At 43.4% G+C, this 18,775-nt stretch overlaps 1 protein-coding gene across 1 annotated transcript in view; it reads right to left on the bottom strand.

Annotated features, from left to right (window-relative positions):
• The window catches only part of CDH4 (cadherin 4), a 459,818-nt gene that overhangs the window by 98,732 nt on the left and 342,311 nt on the right, over nt 1-18,775 (bottom strand). Inside the window, exon 5 of the mRNA XM_075166642.1 lies at nt 3,046-3,201. Within this exon, the coding sequence (XP_075022743.1) occupies nt 3,046-3,201 (156 nt within the window). The remainder of the gene's footprint in view (nt 1-3,045; nt 3,202-18,775) is intronic.

Raw genomic sequence — 18,775 nt, 5'->3', positions numbered from 1 at the left:
CAACACGTGCAGTTCTGCACCACAATGTGGTGTTGGTTAAGTGGCTGCAAAGCCCTTCTCATTTTTCTCTGCTCATACTTGCAGCTGACTCTGCGTCTGGGATGTCTGCAAGGTCCCTGGAGAGTTTGTACTCTGGTTTGTAGCGCAGACGAGAAAACAGATGAGGCCAAAATTCAGCTTACCTTGCGATCACTACCACTGCCAGTTGTGCTGGGAGGTTAACGCAGGAATGCTAGCACACACTGCACTGGGCAGACACTGAGTCCCAGAGGCATATACATCTCTGCATACATCAAACTTGGAATGATCCTCCCTAAAAGTTCAAGAACCATCTTGAAAATGTATGGGCAAGTTCTGCTACAGAACTCCTGATCTAATTAGAAAAAATCCGTCTCACCTTAGGGAAAAAGGTAGGCTTCATCAGACAAATGGCTGGCTAAATGCGGGGAGAGTTAAAACACTAGTATTTTAAAAATGGTAGTCCTGAAGCAATACAGATAATTATGCGTAAGAAAATATGTGTTGAAAATGTGGGAGTTAATGAAACGGAACTCTTCATATGTAGCCTCACAAACACTTGCAAATATTTTTTTTTTTATAATTAGCTTTTAGATTACCTGGGAATGAAAACAGCAAGGACAACACTCAACAGTGACAGAGATGCTGAAAAGACTTCATTCTGTTAGGACTGCAGAAAACCTGAAGCTGTATAAATGCACCCATCTTCAGCCAGAGCAGCAAGCCCGTATCGGACAAGAAGCCCATGTCCTACTGGGTAACAGGGACCAGGGATGCTGCCTTGCAGCTCCACTGACATCCTTTTCCCCAGCTGAAGAGCTAAGCTACTAACCCAAGCTAAAGAAAACTCTACCGCAGATGTCAAACCACTTTAAAGATGGCCAAGCTCTACAGTTCAGATCCAAGCCTACACCTCAGTCACTGCTCCTCCAGTACTCGCTGTAGGCCTGGCTCCAAGTCTGCCTTTCCTTTCAATTAGAGACTCAGCTATATGAAGTGGCATAAATTCATTGACTTCTCCAAAACTTGCAACAGCCAAGGCTTTGGACTGTATCTTCTTTCTGGAAGCTGGCCTAATTTTTTCCAGTCTCTAGGATTGTCCATTCCTACTCTAAGTTTCTGCACTAGTGCTTGGGTCATTGCTTTGTGCATGGTGTATTTATAAATGCTTTGTAAAAGGTTATTAAATGAACAATTGATGGTTCAATAAATCACCAATCCATTGCTACTGAGGCTGAAGGATCTAAAGGTTGTTTACAGCCATGACTTAAAATATTCTCCATCACCTTCTACTGTTCTGCTAACAAAGATTTTCTATCACTTACTATTGCTGTCTTTAAGGTCTTGTAACATACTTATCAGTTATTCACTCTCTATAAACTACATCTTCCTGTAACCTTCAGAGTGTGAATATGCTGATTTACATATGGATGTCACTAGTTCAAGGTTTCTGAAAGGAACAGAAAAGGCTGGAAATCCTGCGGTGCGTACGCGGCAGACTTATCCAGTCACCTTAACCAGTAGGCTAAGTTCGTTATTAGGGGGCACACAATTTGTTATTATGGAGGACAAAATCTTTTTCATCTTATGTTTTTGATTGAGAGTGTCTGATAGTAGACATCACAGTGGCTCCATCAAAAGTGGTAGCTTGTGTATTGTATTATTGACTACACTGTTATAATAACCTGGCACTGCTGAAACAATATCAACAACGCTGAGATGACACATGCCGTATTTCAAATATTCCTTTTTCAAAACAACCTCTCTTCATATTTTCCTAGGCACAACAAACAAAATAATTGTTCTTGTTCACTGAGGATAAAATAATTTTCGTTCAGATCTTCTTTTACCCAGGGGAAATCTCTTTTTCCACCCAACTAAAGAGGTAATCTATTTTCTTTATCCTTCCACCCCAGTCCAGAAGCTGTGTCAACATGGTTAACTGGATACCTGATAAAGCTGACAGAATGTGCATCTCTGACGGCGCAGTTAGGAATATGGTGTCAGCAGAAGTGACCCGTACTGTTTCACTGACATTACAGCATCCCTGGGAACGGCTATTACGATGCCGATAGATGTGGCTAATGCTGATACAAAGCCATCCATGAAACAACCTTTCACAACCACTCCAGGAGAGAACTAAAGCGCAGATGCAGAAAGTGTTTGAAATTTTGCAGGGCTATCATGCAAGGTGCAACACATTTTTTTAGCAATTTGTGGGACTGTATCTGCTGTGCAATTACGCTGGGCAATATAGGGGCTAGGATTTATATCAAAACATAATGGCCAATTAGACTCTAAGTATTCTGCAGGTAGAGCATTTTATGAACTAGGATAGCGTGAGGCATCACTTTTGAGTATAATTAATCTTAATTAATTTCCTCATATTTAATATCAGTCTATCTGCATGTTTAAAAACCTATCTGACACACCCCCATCATACTGCCTGAACATCTCCTAGTGATTTAAAATGAAAAATGACTATACCAATTATTGCATGTTTAGCTGCAGTAATGATTCTCAAATTAGTAATTTCCCAAGACATGCTAATGCAGCGTTTGGTTTCTCATGGGTTTGGGGGTTCAGTCCACACATAAATTTGCATGGATTTAATAAGCAGCGTGAAGTTGCACCACTTTAAACAAATGACTCCGACTTTGTGTCCAAAAAGGACATCAGTTTAATGCCGCTTTACATCGGTTTGGCTGATTTAGCAAGGACTAAAGGAATTTTACACTAAAGGAAAGTAGAAACAAAGCCAGCATCTCCATACACACACACACAATTGCTCCGGCAGAGTGAGACTGAGACTTGTGCTCTTAGCTAAGCCCGAGCACCTCTGTGAAGCCAGCTCCTCAGGTCTCTGCTGACGCAGGGAGCCAGTCCGAACTGTGAACTGGGCTCTGATTGTGAACAAAGATCCCGGTCTTCTCAAAGCTGCATGTCCCTTCTTGAACCCAACAATTCTGGTAGAGTTTTGCTTTGAGCTTGTGAACCTAGATAAAACTCAGGACGTTTCATGCTTACGTGGTAGGAAGCTCTTTCTTCTCTGTCCATCGGGCGAGTCACATACATCCTGCCAGACACAGGGTCAATGCTGAAGACCTCCATCGGCGGCTGGTCGGCTCCCACTCCAGTGATGCTGTATCTGATATGGATCTCTTTGTCCTTATCGGAACGAATCTGGATGAAATAACAAAGACAGCAGTCGATAAGCTTTGGACAAAAGCCATATGGATGTTTAAACAACTTCAAAGATCTGAGCCTGAAAGCTGCATAAATGTAATACCGCTGTCAATTTTGACAAGGGAGCTGTATGCCAAAGGTTTGGGGAAAAGCCAGGAAAAGTGTATTCCACATATTTTCAGCTATTTTTCTCCTCTTTTATTCATGACGATTCTCTAGGAATCATTGAAATTCTGACTTTTTGCCTTAGATGTGGAAGAACCTACAACACAAAAAAGTGCTGTTTACATGTTATTGAAATCCTAGTCTCCTTAAAGTGTCCAAATTGTTCAGCCATACCCAGAGTCTCCCAGCCATTAATCACTTCTGAAAACGCTGTCTGCAAGCTCCCACATCATGTTCTCAGTCCCTGTGACTGTGCACACAAATACTCCCATGCAATTCAAAGAACAGGGCTGTTTGCTCCCTCTTTGTCCAACCCTGCTGGCTTGACAAGGCAAGGCTGGGAATGCCCGGTGGGATGTTACCATCTCATTTGACTATTTGTTGAGGAAAAGTGTGTTTGGCACGTTGCTTTTGAAACCCCTTCCCTCCCATACCTTGAGAACAACACCACAAACTGAATGCAGCATGTCGAATTACATGAACCTTGGATACAGAGCTGAGAGAATAAAAAAGGGAGGTTAATATGTTGTCCTAGCAACCCCAACTACCTCTTTAAACCCAAATTTAATTTTCTGATCAAATGCTGAAAGAAGTTCTTGCAACAGCATGACTATTCCTGAAAGAAAGTGCAAGGTACAAATAAACCACCGCCCCCCGCACCATCACAAATTGTCTTGGCAGCGTAAAAGCGACGTGCATAAATTTTTCCCTAACAGGTCTATGCATACAACGAAGTAGTAGGAAGATAATAGAAATCTCGTAGCTGAGTGCATGTTAGCATCTCTGCTATGGCAGCTGCACGCTCAGAGGAGCCTGAGTGGGCTCAACAGGATGCAGGAGGCCCCTGCGCCCCCCAAGCAGCCCCAATCTGGGGAGCAAAAGTCGCTTCCCAAGGGAAGAGGAGGCTTCGTCTGACAGGCAAAGGAATTGGGACGGGGCTGCGGGCTGCTCTCGCACGCCTCCTGCATGTGACCTACCGCTATTTCTTTCTCTCCTGACGCGGGAGGCTGACAAGACGCTGAACGTGTCGGTGCAGAATAATATCAGATCCCCTGGCTCTGAGAATCTCCTTTGATGCCTTCGTCCAGATCATTACCAAGTTTGTACACTGTTTTCTTTGTGCTACCTCCACCAAATAGCCTGCTCCCGTTAACGGCTAATAATGTCAGTTATTACTAGACACTGCCAGGATTGATTCGTGCTGCACCTACACTTCTGGAGCTGAAGGTCAGGGAATAGAGACAGTTTCATCTGACTTTTCTCTGCAGGATTCACTGCTTTTTTAGGCTATTAATACCAAGGAAAACTGATTGGACTTACACCGGTATAATCACTTAAAAGAGGTACTGGGGACACTGTGAAAATGCCCTCATGCTGCACACAATGGTTTACAGAGGTTTTTGTGTGCCCAGTGGGTATTTGTAATAGGGACCCAATTAGACTGGTATGAATCCAATTTTCATTAGCAAATCTGTGGGTGAAAAAGAGTGTATTAAAATCAAGCTTTGCTTCTACAACTCTGGTTTTAATGATGGCAACCAACTCAACAACGGTTCAATAACCGAAGTCCACAGTCCTCATTTTTAGAAAGTCAGCTTCCACCCTGCCAGGCGGAAAGGGCTGAAAATTGAATTTATGTGAATGTCTGTGCAAATGTATAGCTCAAGTCAGGGAGTCCAAGCTCTAACCCACCACCTACACGTTTGCAGCTAGGCTCAAGGTAAGTGAAAACGTAGGAAGCCGCCGCTGGACCTCCAGCTTTGAGACAGTGTGGGGTTCCCATCTTAGAAATTAAGAAGAAAGGGAAAAAACTGGTAACTTGGGACACACAGTTGTACGTCTGTCTCTATCAATGTGTCTGCACAGCTCCAAAGGACCTGTAACGTGTCAGGATAAAACCAGTCCTTCACCCTTAACAAAGTTTTTCCTTAACAAAGGTGGAAAGAAAAAACCAAACCCAAAGTATCTGCGCTTCTGCTGCCCTTTTGCTTTCCGGGAGCCGAGAGGGTGTCCCCAGCCCCAGCCCGGCTCAACTATGGCCGTGACTTGAGCACAAGCAAGAACCAGCAAACCAGTCTCCCTCCAAGGAACTAAAATGGAAGCAATTTTAACCTGAATCACGGAAAGGGAGAGTCTGTTAGTTCTTCGTGGACATTTTTCTGCTCTATTTCCTGCTGCGTATAGTACCCAGATCCCATTGTGATAGAAGCATTAGAAATGCATAGAGAGAGACAGAAACAGGGAAAAGGAGGCTGGATTTAAATATTCAGTGCTAAAGGCACTATATTTTATTTTCAGGAAACACAGATAAACAGAAGCTCTCTAAGAAAGCTATGTACATTTTAATAAAGTGTATGCTATAGGATGTCCTTGCAGCACTTTTATTAGCATTAATAGGGTCTAAGCTGTCTGTATGTAAATCATTGCAGATTTAGGAGATGAAATATATCATAAGACCCACATGACTTACCCAATTACACTAAGAAAAATCCATGAGATAATTACACTGCATTGAGCAACACAAAGATGGAGGAAATGCTGCAAATATTCAGCAATGACTCGTTATTTATTGTTAATTGCCATCATACTACAATGGTTTGCCTGTTACCTGTACTTGATTCCATTTCCAGGAAGAGTACAAGGATGTGAAGTGTTCAGAAAAATCACGTAAGAAGTAGCACTTGTCACAGAACGTGCAAAGACCGTTGACAATGAAGCATAGTAATATTACTACCAGGGAGATATTAATCGCACAAAGGCACATGCTTTTTATATTGGAACATGTAATTTTAGCACTCTTAATGAGATTTAAAAAAAAAAGAATTTTTTTTACAATAATCCTGTAACATTTTGACCAAAGGTTTCATTTGCATAATTCCCAGGGTGCAATTTAGTAAATCTTGTTGAGAAGTTAAGAACATTATCTGAATACAATGTAAGGTTTACTTCTTTTGTTGAAACCATTCCTGAAGCAGTTTACCATAATAATAATAATAATAATAATAACAATAATAATAATAATGAAAAAATCTCTACTCCCAAGGAGCTCACTAGATCAGGAGAAAAAATTACTGGTTGGGGGAATTTACTGGCTCAGGAGAGAGTTGCTTTTTCACTCATTTATGCCTGAGAAATGAGAAGATGGTAACATATCCGTGTGATAATCTTCTGACTGGAGAACATACACATGAATTATTTTTCATTTATCTTTCCTTTTATAATGCAGTCAAGAGTTATGCAGGGTTCTGGGTTACAGAACAGATGGCAGAAGGATAGTTTTCCTTAGCTGCATTTATACATTTTTTTACTCGGAGAACCCTTGGAGCTTTGAGCTTCTCCAGCACCAGGCATGGTACAACCCTGCGTACGATGAGGTGAGCAAGATGAATGATGATGGCTGATGACTGTCATAAGAGGAATTTGCTTGTAAAGCAGATTTTACTCTCTAAAAAACCCCTTGGGAATGGAGCTTAGATTGGATTGTTAAACTGGTGAAGGAAAATGCCCCAGACAGAAAGGCAATTTACGGTGGAAGATGTAATCCCCTGATCCTATCCTCTCTCATGAATACAGGTGAATTTTTCCACGCAGGAACCCTGGGATGCTGACAGATACAAATGGACCATCTGGGAACTCCGGGACCAGCCACCAAATCCACAGAGGGCACATGCAGTGGAGCCAGCACCGAACCTGCATCGCCAGACCTCCGCTGGGCTGCGGCAGGCAAGGACACAGCAGCCTCACAGTCCAACGGCAAAGCGGGGGGCTGCGGGGGGGTCCGAGCTCGAAGCAGTGATGCACCATCCCAACCAGAGCACAAGGGCTGCAGTCAACATTCGCAACTCAGAACCAGAACACCAAGAGCTTGGTGCAGCTCTCATTTCTACAGAGTAATCCCAGGACCAGAAGAAATCGGTGTGATTTCACAGATAGATATTTTCCACTGCAGGTTCTGATATAATAACTAAACTGTGTGAAAATTAACATTGCAACTCTTGAGATAATACAGGGCTAAGCCCTTCAGAGCTGGCTTTCTCCTCTGTAGCAATCTCACATTTAGATGGGCTTCAAAAGCAGCCTGTGGTTGTGACCGCTTTTACAGATAAAAATCTTCAGGTTCATGCATCTCCAGCAGGAGTAACTGGGTAGCTAAATTGCTCCCGCAAGTTTTACTGATAAGCAAAATTTCAACTGATGAGCTCCTCTGAGGTACCAGATTTTATCACTCTGTTTTGCTCCTGTTGATCCATATCCTTCTGCTCTTAGCACTTCCATTTCTCGCTGTGGGATTTTGAATTTACAAGCCCTCTCATCCCAGCAGATGACGAGAAGAACCACAGATCCCCGTAACTCTCCTGCGCCAGGAGCAGAGGCAATGCGGACTACGGAAAGCCGGCTGGTCAGCAGATTGGAGGACACCTGTGAGTCCATAAATTTCACAGTTTTTGGAGCACGACATTGCCAGAAAAAAGTGGCCCAATGGAGATTGTTTAGATATCAGTAAAGGAAATGCCTGGAAGCCTAGGAAACCGGGTGTGTAGGGAAAGGCTGAACAAACAAGGGGAACTGAGCCTACAGAAGAGAAGACGGGACTGTAACATCAGTATTCCTGTACCTAACAAACGCTATTTAGAGGATTTCACTGAGCCGTACATGGTCTGGCTCTGCCCATCACCGTGTGATGGTATATGTAAGTGCCTGGGAATGTATCTAGAGAAAGCAAAGCAGGTCATTTATACTCTGTTGCATTTTTTATCCACAGAGCAAACTAGAAAATAAATTTCCTTTGAAGTTCTCCAACTTACTCTATAACGTATGGAGCTAAGAATGCCCTTCAAAAAATACTTGGTTTCCCAAACCTCCCATAGAATACTACACAACATTTGCAATAACATGACCTGGGGAGACTTAGAGTTGATTTTTTTGTTTTATAAAACCCATTATAATTATTAATGAACACATAAAATAATGTAAATGATAAGCAGTAAGTGTCTTTTATTATTAAGCTCTTAGCTATTTTGCCCATTAAGAAAACCAAATTAAAATAATTGAAGACTATAATCTGTCATGCATTCAAAATGCTCCATAGAAATTCAGACAGGCAAACATATTCAAAGTCTTTAAATGAGCACACTTAAGAGTCAGTCTAAGCATTCCAGGATTGGCTCATTAATTTTAGTGGAAATATTTTAATTCAGCTACTCTTACAGCTTATTGAAATACTTGCTAAAGACTTACTTATTTATTTTTAACTGAATCTGCAATATGTTTAAGATTCATTTGTATAAAAGTTCTTAACTCTTATTTCACAGTTGTTTTAGAAGCCAGTAAAGAGACACATCTCTAGCTCTGTATTTCCAAACAAATTACTGCATGCTGCTTAAAGAATCACATATGGTTTCAATAAATAGATGCAAAAGTCAAACGGACAGAGAAAAATTAAGACAGATTTGGAGACCCAACCAGGTTAAGGTGATATTTATTAACTTCTGTCCCCTTTTATCACACTTGCCAATGATCGATCTCAAGCTACTTCCCAGAAAGGAAGGAAAATAGAAAACAGAAGATTCTCTACACTTCAGCTGTCTTCAGAGAAAACGATCTATTCTGTGCCTTGCAAAGAAGATGCTTTGACATGGCAAGGGCAGCTATCATGTTTGAATAAAAGGTATGTTTCCACTAACTACAACACGGGGCTTAATAGTAGCCTGCAAGTCTTCATCCACTACTGGACAAAACGACTATCAATTGAGCTAAGTTTCCCATGGCCGCAGTATTTGCACACAGGGTTAAGTAGGAAAAGATCTCTTTTGGCAAAGAAAGGAAGGATGGAAACGCACATTTGTAATTTCCTTCTTCCCTCAAGTGGAACTGGTTTCATCTCATACACAACTTTCTAAAAACTTTTTATCTGGTCTGAGATAGCCAGATAAACAGAAGACAAGCAAGCCTTCCCAGACTGAAATCCATCCTCCTGTCTTGAACGCTTAGGTACACATCAAATTTCCTGGAAGAAGTGGTTTTCTCTTTCCACATATTGTAGAGAGAGAACCAAGGACTACACTTAGAAGAGATGCCTAATTTTTACATGGTTGAGATTCACTGTGATGAACGCCACTCTTCCTGCAGTTCCAAACAGCATTTTGCTACTATCATTATTACTATGCAAGAGCTCAAGTTTCCTCCTCTTCTTTAAAATACAAATCCAAAGCCAAACTGTAAAAATGTTCCCTTTGTCCCAATGGCTGGATGTCTCTCACGACAGGTTAAATCTTCCTCTGTTCCAGTTGAAATCTGTGCAGAGTGATTTATAATGTATTTATACATTTTTTATATATATCTATATTAAAAAAACCCATATACATAATGATAAAACAGAGTAAAACTAGTATGTCGGAGAGATTAAAGCTGTCATTTAAGTTATTGATGTAACTGATGATGCAGCCTGCATTAGAGAAAGAAACAGAACTATAAAATGTTTGAACGCAAAAGAGAAGAACCTCTCACGCATGCCCGGCTCGTGCTCTGCAGCCTGCAGAGGAACCCGTTCCCCGGCCAGCTCGCCTGCTTCTTACCAGGAGGAGTTTGCTTCCTCTGCACTGACCCTGCGAGCGCTTGGCTGAGGCGTTTCACCAAATGTTCAGCTGCTGAAAGCTTCCAGCATTTCACAGGTCCTTTGGCTTTCACACGGCTCCCTCTGTCCAAGGGCTGTTCTCCAGCGCAGCAGCTCCCTTCAGGCCAATTACGTCCACGTGAATACATTTCTCCGGAGCTTTCTCCATGCCCATCGGTAGCTTTGATAGTCTTCACTCCCTCTCTCCCTTCCAGGTTTTTTTGAATGGTTTACAGGGTTTTTCTCCTCCACCTCTAGGAAAATGTAACATCGAGCAGATGGAGAACAGGAGAATATAAATCAGGCTCAATAAGGAGACTGCAACGCAGGGAGAGAAGAACTTCTGCCTGCGATTCTGGCCAATAACCGTGTGTGACCCCATGCATAAGCACGGGATGAAAATGAACTTGTCAAACTCATGGTCCAGTTCAAAACTACCATTATTCTGCTTGGGATAAAAGCAAAATAACAATCCCTTTGCCTAGGAAACTGAATTTCGTACATGATCAGATGAGACGCTACAAGCACAGAATACCTCGTGCGCAGCGGTGCAACCAGGCTCAGGATCTCCTGCATTTTAACTTTGCTTTCCTACCTGCTGAAACAGCAAAGAATTTATGTTTTAGCATGAGTTGTCTGGACACAAGCAGACAGAGGTCTGCAGGATTTGTGGGGCCAGTTTGCTCTCTGCCTAACTCTCCAGTTGGGCCAAAGTTTCCGAGTGGTGACTTGGGATTGACAGCAGCTAAGATGATGCCAGCCCTGCCAGCTCTCGGTCTTTACCAGTGAAAACTCAGTAAATTGCAATTTGTTGTGTGGTCTTCATGATTAAATAATTAAGCAATTTTCATTACTCGCCATTATGAAGGTCAAGAAGCTAATGTGCCTGTATCAGGAACTGGCCAATGCTAATGGATCTTCCACATCTAATGGTAATTGATACGGCAGAGGAATTTCTAAAGCATTTCTAAATTTCTTCAGGCCTTTTGCAGCCGGTTCAGTTTTTAAGTACTCCACTGTGGAAATGCTTCAGACTGTAGCAAGGTGAGTGAGAGGGAGGAGAGCGGCTCTGATGGAAAGAGAAGATTATTATGGATCAGCAGAACACCGCCACGTGACCAACGTCTTATCACTGCCAGAACGTTGACAGCACAAGCAACAAAACTCGTTCTTACTAGTCTTTCTCTTATCTCTCGTACAAGAGAGCAGATTCTTCAGCGTAGTGACTGAAGGCATCCCAGTGGAGTTGCACGTGCTGCTATCAGGTGGATTTTGGCCCTGAAGAACTGAGGCTGGTTCACACTGTGCAAGATGCAAATGGCTGATATTAAGTAACTGGGATTTGAACCAGACGCACAAGCCCTCCTCTGCTGTAGAGGATGCTCCATCACAAAAGGTCAAAGAAAATACCTCTGAGAGTTCAAAACACGCTGTTCTTATTCCTGTGCTGGCGGAGTCGTGACAGGCAAGAGAAGATCATCCTTCATAATCTCTTTATGAAGGGCTACTGTCATCCTTGAGTAGATCCCCATCCTGCAGTGCCTTCTTGCAGCTGACCCTACCACTGTCTGCTATGGCTTTGTCTAAATGAACATGAGGTGAAGAAAAATAAATCATGGTAGTGGGACTTTGTCCTCATTTGTTTTTGAAGTGTGTTTGTCCTGAAGCCTTACGTCGTGTCCGCCACGAGCCAGGCAAAGAGGATCCAGCACCCTTCTGGGTAAAACTGAGCAGGAAACCCGAGCGCTCAGTGCAGAAGAAAAAGAAGGGTAGCGAATACTGACCTACGCAGGAGTAACCTGATCACTGTAACTAATGATCGAAGCCCTCGGCTAGTATAAATCAGTGTAGACTCACTGGCTTCAAACAGAGGCATGCTAATTTATTTCAGCTGAAAATCCAGTCCATGGCATTTAAAAATTAAGCTGCACTGCAGAAGAACAGGGGAAGAACAATCTTTGTACAACGACATGCAGCAATTTAACACAAGCAGCATTCCTCTCGGTGGGACACAGGGAAAAAATATTCATTGGAGAACAAACACACTTATGTCTTCATGAAGGGAGTTTTTCCCAGACTCAGGGGATATAATTGGTCTTAATATAACCTTTGCTTTTGTAATGAGCTCTGGCTTTCCTGATCATGTATAGCCATGCATTGAATTAACATTTTGCATGATACCTACAAATATTACTGATCATGGAGAAGTGGTGCTGTGGCATGATTGCAAATGCTAGTCTCAGCATAAAATTAAGCTTTTGGACCTGTCTGCAAATAGCTAACAATAGGAAACAACAATAAAACCCTCTGGCGTATACATTTTGGAGAATAAAATCTGCTGAGGCTCATGTTTGAGACACTACTTTGGGATGCTTGCAGAGCAGGATTTAAAGCTCTGCAGTTCTCAAAGTCTCTCTAATAAGTTTAATTATAGGAAAAGCAAACCCATTTGTTTGTTCTGTAGGGTAGATTACATGGCACAGTGTATATAGAAGTTATTTCAATGGTCAGTAAAGGGAACCACCAACTGTGAAGAGGCAGAAAATGAAGTTCTCCCCATACGCTACAGGAGCAACGCTAATGGGCATCAGTGCAGGTTTAGACTCGACGAGCCTTATGGGTCCCTTCCAACTCGAGATATTCTATGATTCTATGATTTATTGTCCACTGAACAAAGCCAGTGAGATGACTTTGGTCCTACGACCCATCCTCATATCTTACGCAGATGAAATACTGGATCCTCTATAACTTTTCCTGATGGTCAAATTCTGCCTATGGATGGATATGTACGCTTCCTTCTGCTACAGGTAACAGCAGCTAAGCAGGACATCTGAGAGCTGCAATCTTCCTCCAAGCAACTGCTGAACAAGACTCTGCAAGAACTCTACGGTCATGAAAATCCAGCATGGTAACAGCAAACAGGCAGAAGTCAGGCACGTGCACCCCAGCCCACACCGCCCGACCCAGCACCATACCCACACGTACACATTTGGCGTGCACGTGTACGGCTACAGACACGGTGCACCAGCTACCCGTGCAAAAATGCTAAAGACTGGCTACATGCACACACTACTGCCTGCATTCCCCATCACCCACAAGCGTCGAGCCTCCCGCGCGCCCTCTCCCAGGCAGCTCTCCTCCGCCCCGGCTGCCCCATCTCACCTTCCTGCAGCTCAGCGGCTTCGCTAAGGGTCCCCCCGGCAGCTGCAGCTCCTGCACTCCGGCCCCTCTTTCCAAAGGTACGTTTCCCTCTGGCGTGGGTGCCCTCAGACTCAAACACCCATCATTTCTGCAAATCTGCTTCGTGCGTTAGGGAGGGGAGATTGCCTTCTAGGAAATTTCAAGCCTAGCTGAACTCTGCTCATTTGGAACGAATTCACAGGGCTGAATTTTTGGCAAGTTTTTCTCTTTCATTAACTGTATTCTGTGCAGGTTAGATCTGAGACCCCTGCTTACTGTGACTTGAATTCACATTAGACTTAATTCATATAACTTATTGATGTGCTTCCTGCCCACACGCTTTTAACACAAGAGGCAGACACAGGCCTGTTTTGGGACATGGTACCATATATTTAAAAAAAAAAAAAAAAAAGGCAATCACTTCTGACATGTTTTAGTGCCTTTTTACATCTCACTTCCACTTACGGCACATTCTGTTTTTGAATTTAACCCCCCAAAGCCAGTAACAGCCCTCAAAAGTCACAAGCACAGACGCAACCACAAGCCTCCCACCCCCCAAAAACCCCAATAACAACGACCGCGTTCACATAGGTAGTTCTATTTGCAGAAGGCGCAAAGCACAGACGCCTGAACAAGCGGCTGAGCTGCCACGCTACTGAATGGGTATCTGCAGACGTACTCGTGCAGGTACACCCAAATACCGCACAGGCGGTTAGAGGGGCTGTGCTCGCATGCGCCGGCATGCGCAGCTCCGGTGCACTGCAGGTGAAATGCATTGCAAGGTAGCCTGGAGCTTGATTAACACTCCAAGGACCAGGTACTTTCTAGGATCTTAAGAGGCTCACAATGAGAAGTCTTCCATTACTAACAATTTACAGGGGGGACATGTTAATTGGCTGATGCCATTTGCCTTTCTCAGCACCTCCACGAACAGTACGAGGTGCAAACCTCTCGCTCAGAATTTCTGTGCAAACCTGCAGGTTGGTGGACTTGGCTAACAAGGGTGGTGGAGCCCAGTCTGATCTGGGATGCTGATGCTCGACTGCCTTTTTAGTTGCAGATTCTCTGACAGACATACTGAATTTCTTGTTTAATTTTTTTTGCAGTATTATTAATTGATAATTTAATTTCCGATCTGGTGAATTACATGCAATTCCTTCACCATCAGTTAAATGACAAGTTTAGAGCAGAATAGTTTAGGTAAGCAGATTGTCAGTGCTTATGGCTGTAAGACATAATTATGTACAGCCAACTGTGTAACGCGCTTGAAAAAATTATAAGCCTAGGCACAGAAATTAAAATTATTTCAAGATGAAGTTGTACAAATACAGCTGCAAAAAGCTGCAAAATCCTATTAATTTATTCCAACTGTAGTGGGTAGTGCAGTGGGGTTCCAGCCCCCGCCGCCCTGCCGAAGAACTATAACATACAACGAATCAAAGGCTGGGTGTTTAAATCTAAACATGGCTCCAGAAAACTATTTCAGCTATTATTTATGTACTCATAAACTTCCGGGCATCAGCTGGTAACTTGGCATGATGACTCCTCAGCACGTCAGGGCAAACATTAAACGCTAAATTACCATATGTCAGTTTAGGGTAGTTAATAATTCTACCACATCTTGGACAACTTGAAGGCTTTTCTGAAACTGCTGTCAAATCGAATCTTTTCTTCGATCAATAAAGCAGCACAATGAAATATGCTATTTGTGGTGTCTGAAAGAACAGATTAGCAAAATACTGTAAATGCAACTGGCAGGGTCTAACTCCATTTCTTAACCGGAGATCCCCAATATGCATTATCAATACTTCCAGCGAGGCGACGCACACGAGGAAATGGCACGTGTCTGTACCTCACCTATCTATTTCTCTGTTACATGCACTTCTGGTTTGCCACCAAACCCCCCCGCAGTCCCAGAGCCGCGTGTCACCTGCAGATCTAACAGGCAGCAGTTAATTACGGGAGCAATGTTTGTTCCACACCGCCGGGTCTATCAATCGCAGCTGGAGGAGTAAAATAGAGAAAGACTGCAAGCACAGAGAACCCGTCCGACCTTCCGCTTGTTTTCCAAGCTGTGTAATAGAGATATCTCTGGCAATACTGAGAATAAGGACCAGCAGCAATCTCTGGGAACAGCCAAACAAGGTAGGAAATGCAGAAATCTGTACGCTGAGCTTTATTTAAAGGGGTACTACCAACCCCAAATCGCACTTCTGCTGCCACTTTTACTCTCAGTCAAGGACAGCTACAACTAACACACGCTACTACTCAAATAAAACGGAATGGAAGGAAATGTTATTTCCTCTGTGCATTTGACAGCATCAATGACACATTTCAAGATATTCAACACCGGCAAATCGGGGCCAGATCATCAGTACAATTGTGTTACTGCCAAAGCACCTGAAATGTAAGTCAAATTATTTCTAGGGCTTGCTGCACATATCACTATGAAAATGCAGAAAATCTGGCCCTGGTTTCCCATAGTGCGGCCAGAGGTCATTTGTAGCCTCTGTACGAGCCCTGGAAGGCATTTTTACTTAACACAAACTGAAAGCAACGGTGTTGCACTGCAGACTTCACTGCGCAGCACCCAGCCTGGTCCTCCCTCCCGCGAGCAGCCCTCCAGGAACAGAGCTGGGAAACCCTGCTCTGGTTTCTTTGAAGCACAAACGAAATCTGAGCTCTTACAGCATTCCTGTGTTTTCTCGTGCTCTTTGGTCTGTTCACTATACCCACTGTCGTGTTGGATTTTACAGTTCAATTGTAAGTCAGAAATAGGCCCTCCAGTTCTTACAGATCCACCCCATCCAGTACACGCGTCTTCTTAAAGCCTTGTTGGAGACTGGTGACAGCAGGAGTGGACCTGAAACATGCTGGTCCTCAACAACCTTTAAAACCATCAGCAGTGAGTAAAGGAAAACCATTTCTTATAGAACATTTTTGAGCATTTTGGTTTTTGTAATTCAGGTCACTCCATCCGATCCTCCGTCGCCGATAGGTTTAGTCGTAGCGGTTGTGCTCAGGCTGCAGGGCCTGAGAAAGTGATGTGAAAGTCGCTGGTGGCAGGAAATTGCCTTCGTAATACTTCCAATTTGAAAAAGTTGATAATGACACAGGGAATAGGTCCTGTGGGAACCGGGAGGGTTGAAAATAATCCACCAGTGAAAGAATTGTGAACTGCTGACTTTCGGCATTTAATTGGGACAGAATTACAGGTCATCTTCCTCTATCAATCCCATACATACTCAAAAGGTGATACCATAAAGGAACAGATTATTATTATTTCATACAGTATCTTTTTCTATCAGAGGAAATTAAAAGAAAACAGTCTGTCACATACCAAAATCACGCCGCTGCTTTATAAGCCATGCCTTGCTCTCCAAGCTAGTGTAAATCAGCATGGCTTCTTTTAGTTCAGTGGCTTTACACCGATTTCCACTGGCTGACAAGCTGACCCAGTATTTTTGTGGTGATTAGAGTGGGATATCACTTCATGTTTATCTCTAGGAAAGCTCAAAGTTGGCTCTTGTGCCTTTGAGAAGCTGGATGTATGTGAGGGAATGATGTTTCTTCAAACTCTAAATCTTCAGGGCTTTTTTTCTCTTTTTTTCTTTTTAATAAGAAGCAGGAGGAAGATTTCCTGACCCTCTGAACTATCCCTGGTTTTGAATAGGCTACATGGCATGCCTGTAAACAGAGGAAGAAAGCTCTTATGTGAAACTTCTTAAACTGCAGAGGATGACGGACAGCAAATGGGATGCAAGCCAAGGAACACGACAATTAGCACAGAGAAAGTTTTCAGGGTTTATTCCATCAGTCAGCACTTAAGGAGGCTTTGAAGGGGAAAAAGCATCCTTTTATATATTAATCCACCACTTCTGCACTTTCCCCCTATTCCATGGATTTAGTGCTTAGCTGCTAAATATCTATATGCAGAGCTTTATTAAGAGTTGGTTTACTTTTTCAAAGATTCCACATCCATTAGTTCATAGAGAGAAAAAAGGCAAAATCATTTTGCCTGCTGCAATATCCAGAGTTTAAATGACGATTTACTCTTCCCCAGCTTTTAGTACTTAAAGCTGGGGATGAGAGAAGAGCTAGCATTTCTTGCAATGTTATGTCTGGTCATCACCTTACTGAAGAGTTGGGTTGTGCTACAGATGATAAAGGAACTCAGGGAAAGTAAAGGGAAAATCCCCCACATTTCACCCCCTTCCTCTTCTGTCTTGATAGACTTCATATCTGAAAAGGCACCTTACTGTTCCAAGATAAAATATTTTTTCTTTTCTTTAAAAAGAAAAAGTTCTCTCAAGCAAGAAGTTGGGCAACAGCAGGGAACAATGCCATGCCAGTATTAATTAGCAAATTCCAAGTGAATCATAGTTTGTGCTTAGCGGGGTATGCTTGAAAAGCACGTGAACTTTTAAAATGCTGTGTTGAGCATAATAGTTGCAGCTTATTTTTATGTAATTTTTAATAGGACCAAGAAAGAAAGAGTTACTTTGGAAGGGCATCTTATTCATTCCCTCCATGGCCCTGCTCCCAGGCATTTGTGCTCTTGCCCATCTCTTTATTTGGAGGATGACACCCGCCTTAGCTCATCCCTTTTGGTTCGAGGCCACTACTGGGGGACAGGATTTTTCCTCTAATTACGAGGTGGCATGTGCGATTGTCCACACTGCGCCCTGAATCACCTAGCAGGGGGTGCACTGTGACATGCCACACTTGTCATTTCCATGGCTCTTTGACCCCGAATCTCCAGGACTCCAAAATTTGCCTTCCCCACAGAGGAGCGGTGCTCCTGCCGCCTGCTGCCAGGCTGCCTCTGTGTGCCAGGGCTCCCACCGCTCCGCGGGTCGGTGCCTTCATCTCCCAACTCCCTGCCTCAGCATGGGAGGCAGAACAGAGTAGTGGCTACATATGGCAGCAACTGCAGCGACAGACTCTGATCTTAATTTCAGGATTATTTAGGTTGTGATTGAGCCGGGGCACCTGCCTGTGCAAGGCTCATCAATTCTCTTTGATTTGGAAGACTCTGTGCATTTGTGTCAGACTGTGAACTTCAATTTCAATGCAGAGCTTCGTTGCTGTTTTTCCTCTCTTTCACTTCTATATTGAGTTTAAAAGACACAGGAGTTGAGAAAAGAAATTGGTGCACCAGTACAGGGTAAGCAGTAATGGGAGATTGTGAGCATTCATTCAGGTAGCATGCAAGGAGAAAAAGATGCCCTTGGCGATCTAAGAAACGCCAGCATTTCAGCTCCGAACTTCAGGGTGCTGGTGAATAACAACAGATCAGACCGAGAGCGTCTTTGACCACCTGATCTGCGCTCCCTCAAAGGCTCGGGAAGTCGGCATAGAAAGGTTTCACTGGCTACACTTGAGCGGGCGGCAGAAAGACCGCACAGATAGCCAGGATGTGGCCAGACCAAGCCACAGCCGACTGGGACACGGTGCTGGCGATTCGGCTTCAGAGGGGAGGATGGATGGAACACCCCAGGTCTCCTTTCTGCCACAGGAGAGCAACGCCACCTTCCAGGGGAGAAGCTCTTTCAAGGTGAGTAAGGGCAAGGGAAGACACTGCAATTTTTCAAGGATTATGGTCTAATCACA

This window comes from Calonectris borealis, chromosome 17 (genome assembly GCF_964195595.1).
Source record: "Calonectris borealis chromosome 17, bCalBor7.hap1.2, whole genome shotgun sequence".
Classification (NCBI taxonomy): domain Eukaryota; kingdom Metazoa; phylum Chordata; class Aves; order Procellariiformes; family Procellariidae; genus Calonectris; species Calonectris borealis.
Note: the sequence above shows the minus strand (reverse complement) of the source record. Positions and strands in the feature narration are given on the sequence as shown.